Source organism: Bidens hawaiensis, unplaced genomic scaffold, assembly GCF_021521415.1.
Source record: "Bidens hawaiensis isolate Kalapana, Puna unplaced genomic scaffold, B.hawaiensis_p1.1 tig00039073_1, whole genome shotgun sequence".
Lineage (NCBI taxonomy): Eukaryota > Viridiplantae > Streptophyta > Magnoliopsida > Asterales > Asteraceae > Bidens > Bidens hawaiensis.
In genome coordinates, this window is record NW_027496873.1 from 73,821 (window position 1) to 95,834 (window position 22,014).

A 22,014-nucleotide genomic window follows, 5' to 3' on the forward strand; every position below is an offset into this window, starting at 1 on the left:
GAAGCATCCCATCAATACAGGATTTAAGGTTATAAAACCATACGCCAATGAGGTGTAAAACACTAAACTAGCAGTTTAAGATTTATATCACAGGCTACACGGCATACTCTAACGTTAAACCTACCCAAGCATCATATGATAACGTATTCAAATTTTTAAAACTCATGATACTTCCACTTTTTTTCATACCAAAATTTGAGGCTTGAGTATGGCCCGACCTTTCGTTGCTTATTTTCCACTGACAAAACGCTTTACCCACAAAAGATTTCCGTTTAACCGTTTTATCAAATTTGCCCTTTCATTTTCAAGGCTGAGCCTACCGACACATCCCAAGTTAAGTGAGTTTTCTTTTATTTATCTCATATTATTAGTAGTTTGAAAAACCGATTTCCGATAAATATCATCATCTCCCACTTTAATGCAAAAGAAACTAAAAACAAGGGACATTTTCTTTTTTTTTAAATCATAAACAACGTACGAAAACGAAAAACAAGTGAAAACTTTTTATTTTTTTAATTTTTTTTCTACAACTAAGTAAAATAAATTCCCATCCCCACACTTCGAACGAAATCATCCTCGATGAGAACAAGGAAAAGAAATAAAATAAAATAAAACGTAAAGCATAAACTTAAAACTTGAAAGAACAGAAATTAAAATAGAGAACGGGTTACTCCCCTGGTTTAGATGCAGATTCTTCATCAGCTGTGTATGACTCGAACGAACGACCGTATAGCATTTTATTCGCGGCCGCAACCTCGGGTGAACCAATTCCAAAACGCCATCAGAACTACCATGCGCATAATAATACCTGCAATAACTCAAACTCGCTCGCATGTAGCGACGTACAAAATAAAAAACAAAACATAAGAAATAAACATATTTTTGTGTTTTTGATTTTTTTTATTTTTTTATTTTTATAATAAATATCCAATTTTTTTTGTATTTTTATGTTTTTATAAAATAAATAAAAATAAAAACAAATAATAACGAAATTCATAATACAAACTCTACAACTCGGGCTGTCTCCCGAGAGCGCTTAGTTTAACGGTTCCTCAGCCTGACCCCAAATCTCAGTTTCAATCAGGTGGCTTCTCCTTTATCCGTTTCCACTCGACCCGTTTCGTTTTATTCGTTTATTATTAATTGGGAAAAACTCACCAGAAAAATTTAGAGAGATTTTGAAAAACTGAAACAGGTCGGACCACCAAGACTTATACTTATCCGGACCAAACTTTATACGAGTCGTGTAATGAAGGAGGATGTTATCTTTGCTGTGTGTCAACTTTTTATGTTGTTTCGTATGTCGTATCCTCACTTTCAAGTTCGTTTGATCCAAGTATACATGTTCTCTCTTCTGTGGTGTGTCTCTGAAAATTAATCTTTCCGAACCAATGTCACCTCCCGGGTCAAATTGCATATCATCTACTTCCATAAAGTGTTGGTACATGATGTCAGTAGTTCAGTGTCAAGTGTCTGTAATCGAGTTTGTTAGATTTGTGTTTTTGTATGTAAGCGAAGTTAGCTCACAAGTTCGCTGATACAGGCGAACTTGTGAACTAAGCAAAATTAGGGACAACTTCGCCTGAACATGCCAGGCGTAGTTGTCGCCTTTATAATCAGCTAGGTTACGGCAGTATTGGAAATCAATCAGTTATTCGAGTTTACGAGTCAGAGAGTTTGTGTAATCAGTGATCACTGTATCACGTGTTTCCGGTTGCAATACAACGTGTTTGTGTTTATTGTAACGTGTGTTCGATCGTATCGTCTTCTACGCTCGTAACGTCTTACGTAGGGATTCCGCACCTACGTAGAACGAGATATCTCGTGTAGATCCGGCTGGGAACCTACATAAAGGTATCCTCCCCAAGCTCTTCATGACAACCCCCAATATCCAAGACAACCACATTCGCCTCTTTAATCAGTTCAGACTTTTGGTGTTCTCCTTCTAAATCCTCAATCATATCATTTTCACAAGACAGGTGTGATGCATCAAGTGGATTTTTTTCATGGCCGGGTGGATTCTCACCTTCTTCATCACATGAGGACAAATGCTCCTCCTCTATCTCTTCCCTACTCTTGAATCCTCAATCTCACTTAGGGGTTCGATAAGCGTTTGACTCGGAGGTGGAACATATACCGAGTCATTCACAATAGCATGCAGTAAATCGTCCATTATTGCCTCCAATTCTGGGGTGGGCTCTAATATATTTCCCAATGAATCTCTATACCCTAAGAAGTTTCCCATCTAATCATATGCGAAACGGTATGGAGGTTCTACCCAAAGTGATTCGAAGTCAGCCTTTTGTGCCTCAGTTTCTATCCTCCTTCGCTCATAAGCGTCATGTAACCAGTGATCTCCGCCACACACTTTGCACCATGGCGTTCCAAGGTGTCGTCCAAACATATTTCCTTTAAAGAACACTCAAAAGAAAAGGATCACGGGCACCAGATAAAAATAGAATAAAATACTTAAAATAAAATTAAACTAAAACTAAACTAATTAAAATAACTAATCTAATCTAAATATACGATAATACAATAGGCAAATCCAAACTCGGGTCGTTCTCAATACGCCTCAAACCGTGTCCCCAGCAACGGCGCCAAAAACTTGATGTGTGTATAATGATGCTCTTTCTAAATGACTCACAACTAAGCTTTAAATCTATTAAACGAAAATCCTAACGAATCCACACACAACCGGCAAGTGTACCGATCACTAATAGTATAGACCTAAGGAAGTCCGAGTATCGAATACAAGGACACTTGAAAACGTATATGATACTTAACCGTAACCAAGACTCACCTAATAATATTTAAATGATTTTTAATATAATTAACTACTTAACCTAACTTACTTTAACTAAATTAATTAACTAAACTTAACTTAATTAAATGAAACTCTTGACGAAACTTGGAAACTTTACTACAATCGGAGAAAACGTCTACCTAGGTAAGAATCATATTGAAGGTATAGTAAACTATTGGATTGTAGAATCTCACGGCACCGGTTCCTAAAGAATGACACAACTAAGGTTCACTCAGGAAGCTATATTACCTATCGGTTTCACTAACAAGCCCTAACCTAGACTTAGTTGATTTTAAGAACAAACCGGGTGACGAATTGTTAACGTGCTCTAATGTCGACTCCACTCGGTCTCACCGACACACTACCCTAATGGAGACGAATACTACGCAACCAAGGATAGAGGAACAATTCAGTTTAACTTAAACTAGGTCAACTAATCGCTCACAAACACAAACCCGACAAGAACCGGACACGCTCTCGCGCGAACCTTATCCTAACAAGTAAAAGCTATGAGACGAGTTTACTTCCTATCACCTCTCGGTCTCAAGGAAGGTGTCTACCCGCTGATTATATTCAATTAAAACACTCACTTAAACCTTACGGTTGATCAACCCGCAAACAAACCCTAAACACTAAGTAAAGAGTCCTAACAAGCAACAATCAATCAAAACTCATTCAATTAATTAAAGCAAGAGGTTTATAAATGTAATTAACACATTCACAGCCACTAAACACAACCTAATTCAATGTTAAACCAAACTTTACATTAACAATTTAAGCCATGATCATCAACAATCCAAACTACTTATTAAAACCTAACAACAATCATCTAACCTAGGTAGAACTAGCTAGTTTAGCCTAACATTGATTTTGGACAGCAGCATATAGTTAAGATAAATATCAAATAACTCAACCAAAACATAATAAAACTCATTCAATGATCAAGAACAATCAAACACAAGTCAAACTTCAAATTACTTGCAAAACAATCCAACAAAAAGCTTAAACTTAACAAGTTAGGGTTCTTGAACAAAGGACAAAGTTTATGGATGATTACTTAGGGTTATATGGCTGATATTATGAATGTATATGACCCGTAGCTGCTGTCCACAAGTATCTTTAGTCTCCTTCTTCTTCCCTTGGCTCAAGAATTGCAAAAAACGAATTTTTCCTCTTGAATTGGAGCTTTTAGGGTTATTTTTTTACTAGTTGGGGGCTGATTTCAGGATTGATGGGCTGTTAGGGTTCTTTTTTCTTTTGTTTAATTAATATATTATGCATGTAAGGCTTCTAACTTGTGGGCTTGGGTCGGGCCTTGAGTTGTAGTTTCAAAGTTGCTCAAATAAGCCCCTAGAGTCTTCAAACTTGCCACTTTTCTTCATTAAAACTCATAACCTACAAGTAAACATCCATCTTTGTAAAATTAAGCAAAAACAGCTATACCTCTTAATAATTAAACTAAAAAGCAATTAAATCATGATAAAACGATAAGGAAAGTAAGTGTGTTTTACAACACATCAGGGATACCAACCACCAAACATAAAATAAAGAATTAAGCACATAGAGCATTTATCATAGAGCATGCAATAATCACACATAAACATATATTGAATTGCGTTTTGAATAGATGTTGGAATAAAACATAAGTAAACTTGAATATGGTATACATGCTACCCCCAAAATATAAAAGATGGAAAAATGGGGATATGTAAACTCACCTCAAAGACGAACAAAAGATGAAAAGATAACAAGACGAAAGTGGATCACGCGAGGACGTTAAAGCCTAAAACAAGTGAGAGTAACAGATACGCTTAAGTACGATATTTATTACAACAACTAGTTAAATAATAATATATATAAGTTTTTATTATAAAGAATAATCATTTTAATTTAAGAAGAACATAACTTATTAATTATTATTTATAGTTTTATAAATATAAATATAAAATTAGTTTACATGATTTTTATATATGTTAAAACATTAGTATTTAATTTATAATATACTTTATATATATATATATAGACACACACACACATATAATTATACCTTTTAGTTAACACATACATATATATAAAAGATTTATGAAGAAAACCGACAAGTCTAAAGGTTCGGTATATTAAATTTTAAGTTTATTAAATGTTATAACATAAATTAATATAAAAGAAAAGGTTTTAAAAGTATTAAAAAAAATAAATACATAAAAAACCGGGTCCAGGGGGCTCGAACCCGCGCCTGGACCGGTTCCAGGGTTTAACACCACACAGACCAGCCATTTGGGCTGTTGTGTTGATTTGTTAGATGTATCAGATTGCTTAAATTTAACCAGTTACTCATAGAACCCATCTTCAACAAACAAACCCTAGATCTTTAAATCGATTCAAATGTTTATTGTTTGTTAAAATTGGTTTAGGGTTATCGTTTCTAGGTTAAAACCGATCTCGATGCATAGTTTAATTACCTTTTATGGTGAAGATATGACGGGGGGACGAAGGACAAGAAGGTGCGGCTCTAGTTTGAGTGCAAAATCAACTGTAACAGCTGTTTAAGGATTATTTGACTTAGGGGTTTAGGTCGTGATGTAGTAAGGATGGTGTGGACGAATTTAATTGCAAAATGATCGAGTTTATATAGAGTTTTAGGAGTAATCTGGTCCCCGATTCGTGATTAACAAGTCATAGCTTTCATTGGCTGTCAATTTCCATATTTACATGACGATTGAACGCGTAATTGGTTCATTGACGCGTAAGGATGATCAATTACGTGTCGGCTGTTACGTGAAGAAGAAAGGAAAGAAGGGATGTTAAAAAGTTATTTGCATGTTGGTCCATGGTCTATGGTCATGGGTGCAATAGTATATTAAAGTTAGTTAAGGGGTATTATAGTATATTGATCATAGTTTAATAAATAAATAAACGAAATATATATCCTTAAATGAGGGCGGGAATTTATTTAGTAACGACCGTTCGAATAATAAATGAGGCAAAAGAAAATAAATGGGTCGGGTTTCGGATTTGAAAAGTAACGAATGTAACAGGTTATTTGACTGCGGGTCTGGACACAGAGGTTGTGAATGTAGCTGATGCACGGAAGGCGGGTATTTGTACGTATGATGATCCTCTACGTTGGGTGGAGGCACGTGTTTCGGTTGGGGCGGGGCAGTAGTTCGCAGAGACATCAGATTGAGAGACCACATGCTAGGCCTCGCATACGAGTACCAAAACCGACCCGTCTACCACCACAGCCATAGCCGTTGACCTTAGACTATGTGTTTGAGAGGCAGCTGGCGATGCATGAGGAGAGTCAGACTTGTTTTCGAGCTTTATTTGATCATTTGCAGGTACCGTAGCCAGACTGTCTGAGGCCGTCTTCTGGCATGGGTGAATCAGGTTATGCTGGACGTGATTCTGAGGCAGGAGGTTCGGGCACCGGCGAGGCCGGGTGACGAGGAGTAGTTGATGATGGATGTAGTAGCAGTAACAGTCGGTTAATTTTGGGTTTATATTTTATTTTTTCCTTCGTTTTGTTTTTATATCATGATGGTCTGTACTAAACTTAATATACTTAAGGGAAAAATGTATAAAGGGATAATCGGCTGGGTAATATATGCATAACTTAGCTAACTGTTGCTGTTTAAGTGTAATATTGTGTTGTATTTGAACTTTGTGGGTGTTGTTCACTATAAACCCTCACGAGACCTCACTCGTCCACCCGGGCTACCGAGGGGTTTAAAAGGCGTCTAAATGCAATCGTGATTCCTACGAAAGTGAGTTATGTCTTTTAACAATTTTACTAGTTTAACAAATTTAATTATAAAATTTATATAACTTGGCTTGGTAATTAAAATTAACTGTTTTGCAAACGGTTTAAAAGACCTATCCTAATGGTTGTGAGAAGAGTGCTTCTACACGTGTGAGAGTTTGCAGATACTGTTGAGTGAACTGAGGAGCCGGGTTTGTTGAGCACAACCAAGAGTATATTTGAGTGGCTTATTTTTCTTATCAGGAGATTTTGTTTTCATAATTCGTTTTGTTTTATTAGTTTAATTGTTAAAAGTGTAATTGTATAGTTGTATAATTTTTAGGACCATCATATTAAATCCCGGTTTTAAAACTTATAATCAGTCAATTTTAACCCCATCCTCGTTAATGTTCTTTTAAATGCTAAATTTTAAACATTGAGGACAATGTCAACTTCAAGTGTGGGGATGGGAGAAATTTTTGCCTTAGAGTGCCTTGATTTTGCGCAAAAGCCAGAATTGTAAATAATTTATTGCTATTATTAGTGCCAAGTAGAGGTCTTTTGTCATGGTCAGTTTTTAAGCTTCTCGAAAGTCTTCCCATGCAAATGTTTTTCAAAAAGAAAAATAAAATGGACCGTTTAAATAGGGATAACGAGTCATTAGGACATGTACACATGTTTATATCGGCATCCTTTTTCCTCCGGTACGTGTGTGAGATGACCACATATATATAATACACATATAATACATAGTATATACACATGTCATACGAGTGCCATTATAGAGAGTAACTAGTATGTCCATGATATCTAGAACTTGGTTGTCTCATTCATTTTGAGATCTTAATACCACCACCTGTATGGAGAAATAGGACTGTAGAAACCCACATATAATGACCTTTACATGAAAAACTATAAATAAATACTCCTAACCCTACATTATCCCCTAGGAGCCAAGTTTGTGTCTTTTCTCTTTCGTTTGTTTAACCCACATTACAAGCCGTGTTTGCCTTGGCCTTTATTATTTTTAACCCTGTGGATGAAATTCGGTATGTCAAGAGTTGTATATAAGTTGTTTGTCGATCATAGTACACAATGTACGTATGTCTCGATTCAGTTGTTTGTATATATTAATGTTAGTATTTTTGTTTAAAAAAAGAAAGAAAAAAGTTGGAAAATCAAAGAAAAGCTCAAAAGGAGTCGATGTTTGAGTTAGTGTCATTTGTAAATAATAGTGCGTGAGTTGTTTGTTTGTTTGAATAAATTGGGTCTCATCCACCATAAGCTACTAAATAAATTCGCTTCCGCACCCTAACCTAAGCCATAGCAAAACCCTTAGTTCTATTCTCTATGCAACCGGTGGGTAATGGGTGGAGATATGACTTGCTTCCAAACTTATTACATTGTGTTCATACTTGGTATAGAGGGCAGAGAGATACTAGCACATTTTTTGCTGGTCCAGATATTAAACAGAGATGAGAGATATTATATTATGAGGGGTATGACCATGTGTGCCTTAACCGGAAACAAAGTACACTTGTTTGGGCGGTTCCATAGTTTTAAATTGTAACATTAAATTATTTTGTGGGTTATCAACCTTGACAGTGTCAGTTCTTGGGAATTGGGTATGACCTTATACCTCACTAGGATTAATCTTGGTAATTGATGAATCATCGGTCGATGTGTATGTGTTGCGTGAGAGTTTGCTTGAGGGCAAGCAAAAGATAAGTGTGGAGGATGTGATGGTCGGGCAAAAGTCGTGTATATTATTATACTAGCAAAAGTGCCCGCGCGATGCCGCGGGTTCTTGTAGGTTATCTCCTCGTATTGGTTTGCAGTATGTGGCATGGTCAGTAATGGGTTATCAGTGCGAGCGCGCTGCCGCATATTTTACAGTGTTACCCTAAATAATAAGGTATAAAACTTAGTTAAATACATTGACTCGTTAACAGCTGCTAATTGCATGTTTGACTTTCAAAAAGTCAGCTATAACAGTATCTAAATGACCTGAAATGAAGTTTACCAACAAGGTAACAGTACACCAAATTTCTAAAATATGTCCGATGTGAAACTAAATCTTTTTATACCATAATGTCCATTGTATGTAGTTTCACTTTTTGAGTATTCCCAAAGTACCCTTCTCGCAAATCTAGCCCGTATTAGTATTTTGTCCACTGCAAATCCTTTTTTCAAACTGTTTCAAATCACCCGAAACAATTAGCACCTTTTTTTATGGAATTGACAATAGTGTAACCCATTTTAAAATTTTCAAACACAATACAAAATAAAAATAATAAGGGAAAAAAAACTTGTGAAACTAATAAAAGCAAATGATGTCGGCAGAATTATTAGCAATAGAGCAGTAATTGTATATGTTGGTGATTCATATAATCTATTTCCGTTGACCTCATTTAACATTAAACACTGGTCAAAGTATTTAAGTTTAAGTTTCCAAATGTTAAGTATTAGCCAAGTCTTTTTGCCTTTAAGTTTACCCAAGGTTTAAGTAGTTTAATTTAGAAGTTTTAAGCAAATGCCTTAACAATTATTTCCCTCTCAGTAGTTCTAGTGTTCTGAAAACTGAACAGAAACTGTCACTCGTTAAACACCATAAAGACTAAATAAAATAAAAATCTGAGAAGAAAATATTTATTTGTTTACTTATAAATGATCCAATGTGGGTATTTTTAACCTCAAATCAAACACCCCATATCCTATGCACAATCATTATCAGAAAGAACATTAATTAATAATGTTAATGATGGAAACAACAACAAAATACAATACTCTTAAGATGTACTTGGAACAATATTAAGTACCACAACGTTTAATAGCCATATCACATACCGGAAGTCTCTTGTTGATGTTATTATAGTCAGTATTAGGGAACTCAATTCCTGACACGACCCGAAATCTGACACGAAAAAATATAGGTTTTGGGTTGGCTGACATGACCTGTTTTCTTAAACAGGTCAACCCAAACCCGATTCGTCAAAAATTGGGTTGACCTGTCAACCTTTTTAAGAATTTTAGAGAAGTTAATGTTTTAAGTTTAGAAATAAGAAGTTTATTTCAAAATATATTTAATAATTTGCTAGAATTTTTGGTATGGTTCGATACTTATTTTTAAACGTTTCGATTTACTAAGATTGAAAATTGTTAGTACGGTTTGGATCACACTTTTACCTAAAAACCGTCAAAACTGGGCCAAAAACACCCCCAGTTGCATATATGCACGAGTCACATGATCCAACCATTTAATAAAATCACATAGTTTAACCAATAACCACCAACAATTATTTCAACATGTTAAGGCAACACCAAGATTAAAAAAGAGAAAGAACAATTTAGCATCGAGAAGAATATAAAAATGAGGTGCTAGGCTTCACACTGCAGGGTGTTTCAATCATAGGTCTAGTCCAGTTGTAGGCGACTGATTTATACTTGAAGGCTTGAAACCATATAATTTCAAATCTTGAAGCCAAATAGATTTTAAGTGAAGAATGCACAAATTTTAAATGCACTGGAGTATGAAGTGGAATTTCTTCAAGATTTCAAGATGAGCACTCATGCTGTAAATCTCCATGGCTTTCGGTTTCACCCTAAACTCACAATTATTTTCTTGTGAACACATAATAAAAAAAACACTCAATAATCAGACTAACCAACGATGTATGCTCTGATTCGTAAACAAACTGTATATAAACACTTAATACCGATACCTCGGTACCCCAGGTATTGAAATATAGTTTATTTGTTTTGACTTGAAAACTGAGTTATATAATACGTCTAAATTTGACTCGCTTATACATTTGCCTTATCACAAATGAACCTCTTAATGGTTGAACAAGATATCTGGATATTATCAAAATTGCAATGGTAGAAATCTTTTAAATTTATGAAAAAAACTATTTTTTTGGGATGTTTTAAGCAAACAAAATAATTGATTTATGATGTCACTAAAATTAAATTAGTTTGGCATTTCAAATAAAGCGGTTGTTAACTTCATGGCTTGGCTCATTTTACTTAATTGATCCATTAAAAAACCTGAATCCACCCACTCGAAAGCAAATTCGTTAAAAGTTGCCATATCAAATAAGTGGAAACAAAAAGGGACCCTCACACTAAGGACCACCGAATCCAAGTTCATATCAATGTTTTTCGATCTGGAAAACCTGGTAGGAATCAAACTGAAAGCAGGACCCCAACATTGACCTTATTGACCGCCACAGGTGTCGTTGAGGGTGAAGATTGTGAATACCTATCTTCCATACTTCAACTCCTTGAGTATATCTTTCTTCTGTAGCTGCTTCCCTTTTTTCTTCTTAATTTACCGATTCAAACAACATCTAATACAATCCAACTGAAAATCCCCAGTTCATCTATAATGGTTCACATCGATTCAATAGGAAAAAAGTGGATTAGTTCAATACATGAATCAATTATAAAGACAACTAAATGAATCAATTAGGAATACATGAATATACAGCCGCATATAAACTGAAAAAGAAGAGCACATTAACAAAATTGAACATAGATGATTCAAAAATAAAAAACCTAAATATGCAAATACATAATTGAACGGATATGCGGAGTACATATGTGATGCGAATCAATTGATGAAGTATATTGTTCGATTTATACGAGGAGGAGAGTTGTTGAAATTGATTAGCTTTGATTTCTCATTAATTGGAATCGGTGTTTAGTGTTTCCCCATCGATATCGTGAAGAGACGGAATGTCGCCGACCATAAAACGTCCAATATGTTTAATGTAATAATTGAGATTTAAGTTAGCATTCAATTAAAGCATTAGATGTTCAGCTAATCATCAATTGATCAGAAGACAGTTATATAAATACATGTTTATCCTTCATACTTGTGTTAGATCTAGTTGTACCGAACACTTTAAGAATGAAACGAGAGATTGGAAAATTACTTCTTCTGCCCAATTACGAAATGTCTCTTTTGTCTTCATCATGCAATTGTGAAATTACGATGGTTGTCCTTCACTTCTCCTTAATAATAATATAATATAGATAATATAAAGAGATAATATAGATATAGATACACATATTAATTCTTTCATTTTTTTATTCTAGGTAAAAATAACATTCATGAATTATGAAATGTCTTTTTTGTCCTTTTCATTCAATTATGAAATGACCTAAGCAAAAGGATAAAAGAGTAATTTCATAAACTATAAATTATGAAATGTCATTTTTGTCCTTGTCATGCAATTATGAAATGTCATTTTTGCCCATCACTATTATTTGTTTAATTTTAGTATAAATATTATGTGAACTTTGGTACTTCCAGCGTGTTTATGTGTTTCAAAATACTTGACGTTAAGGACGCTTATCGAGATGAATTACGGGCTTGGAACGAGGATATAGAAGACTCATGATGATTGGCACACTTTCCTATGCAATATAAATGAAGAAAATAAAGAAAATTATGTCAGACGCCCTTAGCGCGGCGCTAAGGGGTCCTGATGGTGATGTTAGCGTATCTCTAAGATCATCAGAATTTTGAGTCTTTAGCTCGACGCTAAAGTCTCTCCTCTGGGATGTTAGCGCCATCAGAATTTTGATTCTTTAGCTCGGCGCTAAAGTCTCACCTCTGGGATGTTAGCGCCACGCTAGCATCCTCCTGACGGGAAATTAAAACCTAACTCTATTATATTGAGTTTTCAGCCCCCATTCGAGATAACCTTCATTCCTTCAACCAAGTACAAGCCCTAGGACGATTTTGAATCATCCCGAAGCCTCTGGTTCGTCTGTTCATCGCATGCTTTCATCCTCTCATTAGATAAGCAAATCCTTCGTGATGCCGATGTCAGGCTAAAACCATTGTATTCACTTTAGGCTAGCGTTTTGTGTAAACAAACTTTGATCAGATTCTATGTTTTGAATGAGTATGAACTTGATTGATTGTTTTTAATCTTGTTTTACATTACGAATTGATTGTTTAAACAGTTTATGATTTTGATTGTCAAACTTTGCATCACTTTTCTAGTTGTGTTCATCACATGTAGGGTTAGCTCCTATGTCACTGAAACAATAATCGTTAGTCATTGCTTATAACTGATTTTCATATTTTAAACTGGTAATTGGGTAAACCGGAGTTCTTGTGTCAACAATTCGGTTAGGGTATCGTTTGTCCTAACAACCCAACTGTTAGGTTTAGTAATTACTGCGCATTTAATCTTATGAATCTGTGATTAGTCGGTCATCACATTACCTGCCCCTGAAGTGAATCGTTTTCTCATTATTCATTATTGTTTACAAACTTTTCCAAATAACCGTGTTTTCTTATAATCATCTTTATAATCTGCTTGACATCGAATGTCCGCCTAGAATAATAATTAATAGTAATGCACTTTACTTGCACTTTCCACTGATTCCCTGTGGAGACGACCTTACTTACCCGTAGTAGTTATAGGTATTTAAGTTTTATAATTACTTGTTTTTGATTAGAGCACGACATCTACATCATTTGTTTCCTTTTTAAAGATACCATATTATCACATCAATCATCATAGCTATGGAAGCTAGGAGATGGAAATGTGTATTGAGGCTAGTATATGGAAATGAAGGTTTTATGGAGGTATAAGGGGTTTATATACCCTTAAGCCCATGGTCCTAAGGCACATCACCATCACTTATTTCATCTTTTATTGACCAAGCTTATTTTACTTAACTAGATATTAACACACCCTTAAGCAAACGAAATTTCTTTTATTTATTATTATCAAAAGTAAGATGTTACATTTCTCTCTTTTTTCTTACCGTTATTTCCTTAAGTGGTACTCGAGAATACAAATGTTATAGATGTGTAGATAAAGGATGCAATATAATTATCCATATACAAATGCACAAGATAACTTTGAACATTCAATTTTTTGTTGATATAGTTATTATTTTTTAAAAGTTCCTTCACTTTTTACAACGTTAATAACCTTTATATATATATATATATATATATATATATATATATATATATATAAAGGTTATTAACGTTATATATATATATATATATGTATAAAACATTATTTTTTTAAAAAATATGCACAATAAAATTAAGCATCTTTATTATTTCTTTAATTCAAGTACCATATTGCTATATTTTTCTTAATTTCTTCTAAACCCAAACGTGTGTGTAACATGTCTGATTATATTCATGGGTAGTTATCTTTCTCCATTTGTAATTATTTTACTTCATATGTGATTATTTTTCTTAACACGTGATTGTATTTTTTTGTAGCTATTTGATTTATGCGTAATTATTGCGATTTAAGCGTAATATATGTCTATAATTACAACTAGCTTTTATCCCCCGTATTACGGGTAACTATTTTACATTTTTCGTTTTTAATATTTACATGATTTTTCGGATTCTAATTTTATTTATTGTAAGAAAGTTAATAATAATCTTACGGTTTGATGATGAAAGGGTTTCACTAATAAATGAGATGTTATAACTCTCTAAAAGTTATCAAGGTTTGGTAAGACTCATGACCCGCTTATTTTTTTTACTATAAAATTGTTTGTTAATTAAAAAATCGGATATTAGTTTTTAGTATATCCTAATTTTATAGGATTTTCGTATCAAATATTTGGTAAGATTAATTTTTAATTTAATGAGATGTTATAACCCGTTTAAGGGCTATTTGAGTTTGGTTAGACACATACCCGTGAATTTGCGTCAAATGCACGAGAAATCTCAATTTACCAATAAAACAATCTGGTGATATACGAGGTTGTAGGGAACAAACAGATAACTTTTAAAGGTCTCGTTTATATAAATTTAAGATTATACAACCGTGTGCATTGACTGGTTATTAACTTATTTACGTTTATGCCACTGCGTGTTTCAAGTTGGAATCATGGTTGAATGTTGTGTTGTATCTTTTGTTTGATAAGGGATATTAATTTTACAACAACTCGAAAGTTTAACGAGACATGTTAATATTATACTCAAGAAAGTTGACATTGTGGTTCAAACGATTACGAATTCTTGTAGCCAATCAAGAAAGTTGTGTGTACATCATATCTGAAACAACTGCAAAGTCTACAATTGTGGGTATTAATCATGATGATACATCAAACGCGTTTCCCTCTTTTCTTTTTGTATCTATCTTTGCGGCGTCTCTATCCGACAAAGATTTGAAAAGATCTTTGTTGTTATATAATATGACATAATTATTAGAATAATTCGTTAGAATTAAACCTATTTATAAACTTTATTAAGATTTGCGAATCATGACTAGGTTTGCGCTGGTTGAAACTTTACAGAAAAATGCACAAGTCAAAATGTCAAATAGTTGGTGAACCGTGGTTTCCTAAATGGACACATATTTTTTATTACTATTACTTTTTTTAAAAAAAAAAACTTGTCATTTACTCAATTAACACGTACATATTTATTTCCTCAGATAACATTTTTTTTTCCTTTTATGAGTAACGTGTTTTATATAAATTATACCATATTATAGTAATAAGAGTGTGAACTCAGGCCGCCCTCGATTATTTAAATACCTCAGTCGAGCCAAAATAAAAAAAAAAGGTCATAGGCCCTAAGGAGTAAAGATATATATATATATATATATATATATATATATATATATATATATATATATATATATATAGGGTGCAGTTACCGTAGGAAAATGCTTAACGTACGTTAACGTACGCGAGACGCTCAAAGGCAAAAAACAAAGGCAAAACCCTAAAACGCTCACAAAACCTTAAACGCTCGTTAAACGCTCAAAAACCGTCTTTGTGAAAAAAAGTGAAAAATTGATCGATTAACCATCCAAAACTGTTTTTTTTCGGTGAAGCAATGATTGATTGGATATGTATTGACGATTCCGAGATGTTTGGATGTGATTTCATGGATCGATTCGCGAAAAACGGGATTCGCGTACGTATTTGTACGTTAAGCATTTTTGTATTGGTTCTTTTTAATATATATATATATATATATATATATATATATATATATATATAAGCTAATTTTTTAAACAATTAATGTTAAAACAGCTAAATACAAATATAACAACGTAAGGCTAAATAAACAATTATAAATTATGGTTATTGGTAATATTTGAAAAAATAAATACCTTGGTGGGGCTGGATTAGCCAATGGTGGCGCCTAATGGTTAACGGATGTGATGGTTGTTGTTATGTTCGGCGGTGGTGGTCGACCTACCGTGTATTAGTGCGCAGTGGCCGTTGGTCGTAATTTGTAAAGAAGGATGGAGGCCACGAGGGATTATGATCGACCAATGTTTGTTTTTAGGGGGGGGGGGGGGGTTATTTGATTTTAATAGCCTTAACTATCACAAATTTGCCACTGCCACTTCCAACTAACGAGTTGGCCATCAAGTGGTCACCCGACGCGCACGCGCACGGGCTCGGGCGAAGTGCGATGGGCGCAATGTGGCGCTTTGATAGTGCACTTTGCACTTCACAAAGGGTTTAGATAAGCCTCATCGCGTATTTTTGTGGAAAATTAAGATTTTTAAAAATCCTCCCTTCGCGATACGCGACGGGTTTAGATTAGCCTCAACGCGTAGCGCGATGACATGTAAGTTATCTAGAAACATTGCGGCGTAGCGATACGCGATGACCTATCAAAGTAACACCATCGCGTATCGCGACGTGGAAGCTACACAGACGAGAAACGTTGCATGCTACGTGGCGTGCCACATAGCATGTCTAGGGCTGACTAGGCGAAGCTACAAGATTCTTCGCGATACGCGACGCCTTTAGTTATGGCTATCGCGTATCGCTATGGGGTCCGAAATCAGCTATAAATAGGAAGGAAACGGGACATTCATTCCTTGCACCAAAATTTCTTTCTCTCTGAATTTTCTTACATATTAAGAGTACGGTATAATACCCAAGTGATCGTAGCGATATCCTATCCGATCGAAAGAAATATACGTGAATCCAAAAGCTCTGCCTAATAAGGTAAGACATTGTGCCATCGTGTAAAGTTTCTACTCTCGTGATTATCGTTATGATTATGGGTTTATATTAACTTAGCTTTACTACATGGTATTTAACCTAGGTGCTTATTACCAGGAAGCTCATAAACCGTAAACTTGCAAGGTGAGACATTCGAGTTTTTGTACCACTCACATTTGCGTGAGACAACTGTTTTTCCGACACTGTCGTGATGATTTCAAAACCTATACAGCTCATGACAGATGGTCTAAATGGTTTCATATATATTTTTAAAGTATTTTAAATACATTACATTGATTAAGTCTATGTAGACTTACGGGATGGTTACTACTGGTATTGTGGGGTTTTGTATACAAGGCTTGCCTACTGGGCTATTACACGTTACTTATTGGACAAGTGTTAGCCAATAAGTAATATGACCACAATCATAGATACGGTCGAGTGACAAGTACCTTTCGGTAATTTGTAAGCAGGCAGATGTAAAAACCTCTTAATGCTGTAATTGTATATGTGTAATTATAAATGAATGTTTCAGGTGAGATGATAAAGATAAAGGGATGGTGCCTGCGGGCCTTCCAGCTTAAATAAGTAGCTTATCACCAGAATAAAGAAACATGTTTTTTTTTGTAAACTAGGGTTTATCCCTATAAAATATTTGTAAGGATATAAATGGGTTTTATCCAACCATATGAAATGAAAATCATGGTGTTTTACACTCTGATAATTTTTTCCTAACTACGGTCCTGATGAATTTTTCCGCTGCTAAATAATAAAAACCGATACCACAACTCGCGTTCATGGCTCCCCTCCCGGGGTATGGGTTCGGGGGCTGTGACAGAAGTGGTATCAGAGCCACTGGTTTAAGCAACATCGGTATTTTGATAATACATATTCTTAAACATAAGAGTAAGGAAATCAACATGTTTATTTATGTGTTAATTACGGATAAGATTCTAGCCAAAAATATTATATGATTTATTTTAGATTTCGTTATTAGTTTTAATTAAAAACATAAGTAACTTAATAGAAGCATTCCAAAAATCTATCCATTATTAACATGAGTATAGAAATAGTAAACCCAACAGATAGAAATTTAAGAAACACAAATGAACCCATGGTATTTCAAAATCAAACACTTTCAAAACCAACCTTAGAAAAATAAAATACTTGGAATATCTAAGAAAAAGGAGAAAGAGACAAGAAATTTGTGTAACACAACTACAGCCAGAACCACAACTCACAACCACATGGAGCTGCATAGAAACCCATATCAAAGAAGATAAATAAATGTCTAGATGAGTGTGAAATATTCCAATAGATAATCAATAATAGCAACGTAGAGACGTCTATTAACCCACCAGCCCACAATCAAAAAGTTGAAAACCAAGAAGTTGATATTTTCCCCGACGAACAATCAAACCCAGGCTGGTTTGAAGAACGATGAATAAATGATTGGCAGTTCCACATTATGATAAAATCCCTATGCACCTTGTCAGCCCTTAAACTCCAAACAAACCATTATTAAGTTGGAATAAACATAACTAATCTCTAGCAGGTATACTTAAGGGAACATATGGGGTTAAGACTCAAGATATAAGATTATAAATAATACGAAGATAAAGATCTGAATGCAATTGACTGATGGATATTAGGCAAAGCTTTACTTAGAATTATTACGATCAGAAATCATACATCTAAAAGAACCACTCAAACATATTATAATTATTGTATTTTGCTTTTTGGTATAGGTAAAGATATATAAAATGTAAAATAAAGTAAAAGTCGCAATGATCAACAATTTTAAGTTTATATGCCAATTTGATATTCATAAAAGAAGATAGAGTTATTAGATTCTAAGCAAATTTACTTTCAATGAATATGATTGGATTCAATGGATTGGTTAGCAGCCAATCATGATCAAATCCTATGTAATGAGAATTATGTTGAGATTTGTACGTCAATAGGAGAGATTATTTCTAAGCCTATAAAATTCAAGAAAGCAACAAACTAGCTAAGGAAGTAAGGCATAGTATATATGATTTCTGTAATTCCGATAGTATCAGAATATGTATGCTGATCTCTTTCCAAGAGATTTACCTGGACAATCACCAGATCGAGAAATTAAAATTTAGAATACCAGAAGTAGCGCCAGTTGCTAAAGTACCTTATCATTAAGCAACAACAGAAATACTAGAATTAAAGAAGCAATTAGACGAATTGCTAGAAAAAGTATTTATAACACCAAGCTCATCACCTTGAGAAGCACCAGTGCTGTTAAAGTTGTATCGATGAATATGTATATAGAAAACTGAATAAGGTCACAATTAAGAATCGATATTCCTTATCGAGAACTGATGATCTATTTTGATCAAACCTTAAGGAGCTCGATAATTTTGTAAAATCGATTTACGTTCAGGATAAAATGAATTAAGGAAAAGAAAAGATTAATGACTTCTAGTAACGTTATTTCTTGACAAGTGAAAATCTATACAAACACAAACAAGTAAGCAAATTTTAAATTTTAAACCCTAAACCATGTCAACAACAATATAGATGACCAACAAAGAAAGATTAAGAAGATATTTGAAATATTAGAGAACACGATATTCTTAAGATTGTTTATAGATTGGGACATGATCACTACAAGTTTACAATAATGTCGTTTGGTTTAACCAATGCCCAATCTACATTTATGGATATGATAATAGATATATAAACCGAATTTGGATAAATTTGTAATCGTTTGTATAGACGATGTACTTATTTATTCCAAAACTAGTTATGATCATGTCAAACATCTTCATACTCTTTTGACACTATTGAGAAAAGAAAGGCTTTATGCTAAATTCTCAAAGTGTAAATTTTGAAGTACAATTTCTGGATCATTTGATTAACCACGAAAATATTCATATGGACCCTACCAACATAGAAGCTATGGGAAGTTCCTAAAACTCATACAGAAATCATAGTTTCTTAGGATTAGCAGAATATTATAGACTTTTCATTCAAAATCTTCCTCGAATAGAAGTCTTGTTAACGAAGTTAACATGCAAGAATATCAAATAATGAACTAGGCAATAAGAAGATTTTGTAACTTGGAATGCAAAAGTTAGGGGATACCCTGAAACTCGCCTTACCAGAAGGAATTGAAAATTTCACCGTTTTTTGTGATACTTCCAAATCAGGATTGGAATGTATGCTAATGCATTATGAGAAAGTTATTATGCATCCAGACAAGTAGACTAGCATGAAGAAAATTATACAATACGTGATCTAGAATTAGAAGCAATAAATTTTGCTCTAAAGATCTAGAGGCATTATAGTATGACAGTAAACTTTTGGTATTCACATATAATAAAAGTTTAAAATATATTTTTTTAGCAAAAGGAGCTCAACCTAAGAAAAAGACGCTCTATGGAAAAATCTTAGCAAGTATAAAATTTAGTATCATTAGCCTAATATGGTGGCAAATGATTAAAGTAGTAAGCATCATGGGAAAATCAAAACAAGTGTATGCTCTTAAACTAAATCTGCAGATTGATTTAAGAGAGCAATTAAGAAACACTCATGAGGCAGCTACTACTAATTATACTAAAGGATTAAAAGAAATCGAAATGACAAATGATAATAATGGAATTTGGAAATTCCAGGAAAAGAAGAATCTGGATACTTAACCAAAGAAATCTACGAGAAAGGATTCTCAAGGAAACAAATATACGATACGTCCTAAAGGAATAAGATGTATTAGGATTGAAGAAAATCTATTGGCAGATTAAGTATCAACATGTTCATCTTGTTCGCAAGTATAAAGCTGAACATCAAAAGCCATTAGGATTACTTCAACAATTAAATTTGTCAAAATGGAATTAGGAAATTAATAACAATGGAATTTGTTACGAAAATTACCTATTGCATGAAGAGGTAATGACACAATCTGGGTGATTATGAATAGATTAACAAGGACAACTCATTGTATACCAATGAAGGGAACTTTTAAATAGAATAATTAGTTGTAGACAGGTTTGTCTCATTTTATGGAGTTCTATTATCCTTAGTATCTGATCGAGATAATCGATTCACTTCTAATGTTTGGAAGAATTTCCAGATACCTATGGAAAGAAGAATAAACTTTACGCATAACATATCATACAAAGACTAATGGTCAAAATGAAAGGACCATACAAACATTAGATTACATGCTAAGAGCATGTGCAATAAATATAGTGGAAATTGGAATAACCATTTACCTATAGTAGAAATGGTATCACCTATGCATTAATGTTACCTCAGTTAAAACACTTTATGGACAAAAGTGTCAAACACAGAAAAACAACAAGGGATCATCATAAGAGTTATGTAGATCATCTACGCAAGCCAATAGAAATTCAATATTTGAGATAGAGTATTACTGAAAAGGTCTCCATGGAAAGGAGTAATTCAATTCAGAAAGAAAGGAAAATTGAGTCCAAGGTTTATTGGACCATTCCAAACTATCAATACGGTCAGTAGCTAATCAGCTAAAGCTGTTATACGAAATTACTGGTATAAATAAGGAAAAAGGGAAGTTGTCATCATTACACAAAGGATATAAGAAATAAAGCATGATTAGATGAAATGTTAATCAAGAAGAATGGTTCAAAAGAAGACTGAATCGAAAATATAATCTAGTTAACATCAGTAAATGTTTAGAATACAGAAGTAAGGCAATTAATTAATCACAACTGGCCATTGTGCTTAGAAATTTACAATTACGTATGATGTTCTATATCATTAACTGAGTGCATCAATAACATATGCAGAAAAGTTGGAATAACCTCTCTTAAGGATCTCGAGGACGAGATTTATTCCAATGTGGGGAGAATGTAACATTTCCAAATTTTCCAAAACATATGATGAAAAATATAAAATAAGAAAATGAAAATACCCCACTTTGAATAAATGAAAGGATGGGTTCATCTCACATTGAAAGATGGAAAAATATGGAATTTACCACATGGGTATAAATATGGAAGGAAATTTGATCTCACATGGAAACTTGAAAGGAAATGAAAGCTCTTTATAAGGAAATGTGTTTCCATAATAATATTCTTATATGATAGGTCACTCTCAAGTGTTCCTAGCGGAGGGTGCGTAAGCACCCAACGCGCACGGGCTCGGGAGAAGTGCGATGGGCGCAATGTGGTGCTTTGATGGCGCACTCTGCACTTCGCAAACGCGATGACCTATCAAAGTAACACCATCGCGTATCGCGACGTGGAAGCTACGCAGACGAGACACGTTGCATGCCACGTGGCGTGCCATTAGCATGCCTAGGGATGACTAGGCGAAGCTACAAGAATCTCGCGATACGCGACGCCTTTAGTTATGGCCATCGCGTATCGCGATGGGGTCCGAAATCAGCTATAAATAGGAAGGAAACACGACATTCATTCCTTGCACCAAAATTTCTTTCTCTCTGAATTTTCATACATATTAAGAGTACGTTATAATACCCGAG

The 22,014-nt window shown here is 34.1% G+C and overlaps 1 protein-coding gene across 1 annotated transcript in view; it reads left to right on the forward strand.

The window, feature by feature from the left end:
- Positions 1–21,383, forward strand: part of LOC143590940 (uncharacterized) — a 50,994-nt gene extending 29,611 nt beyond the window's left edge. Inside the window, exon 8 of the mRNA XM_077071276.1 lies at positions 21,317–21,383. Coding sequence (XP_076927391.1) covers positions 21,317–21,383 — 67 coding nt within the window. The remainder of the gene's footprint in view (positions 1–21,316) is intronic.
- Positions 21,384–22,014: the final 631 nt, after the last annotated feature.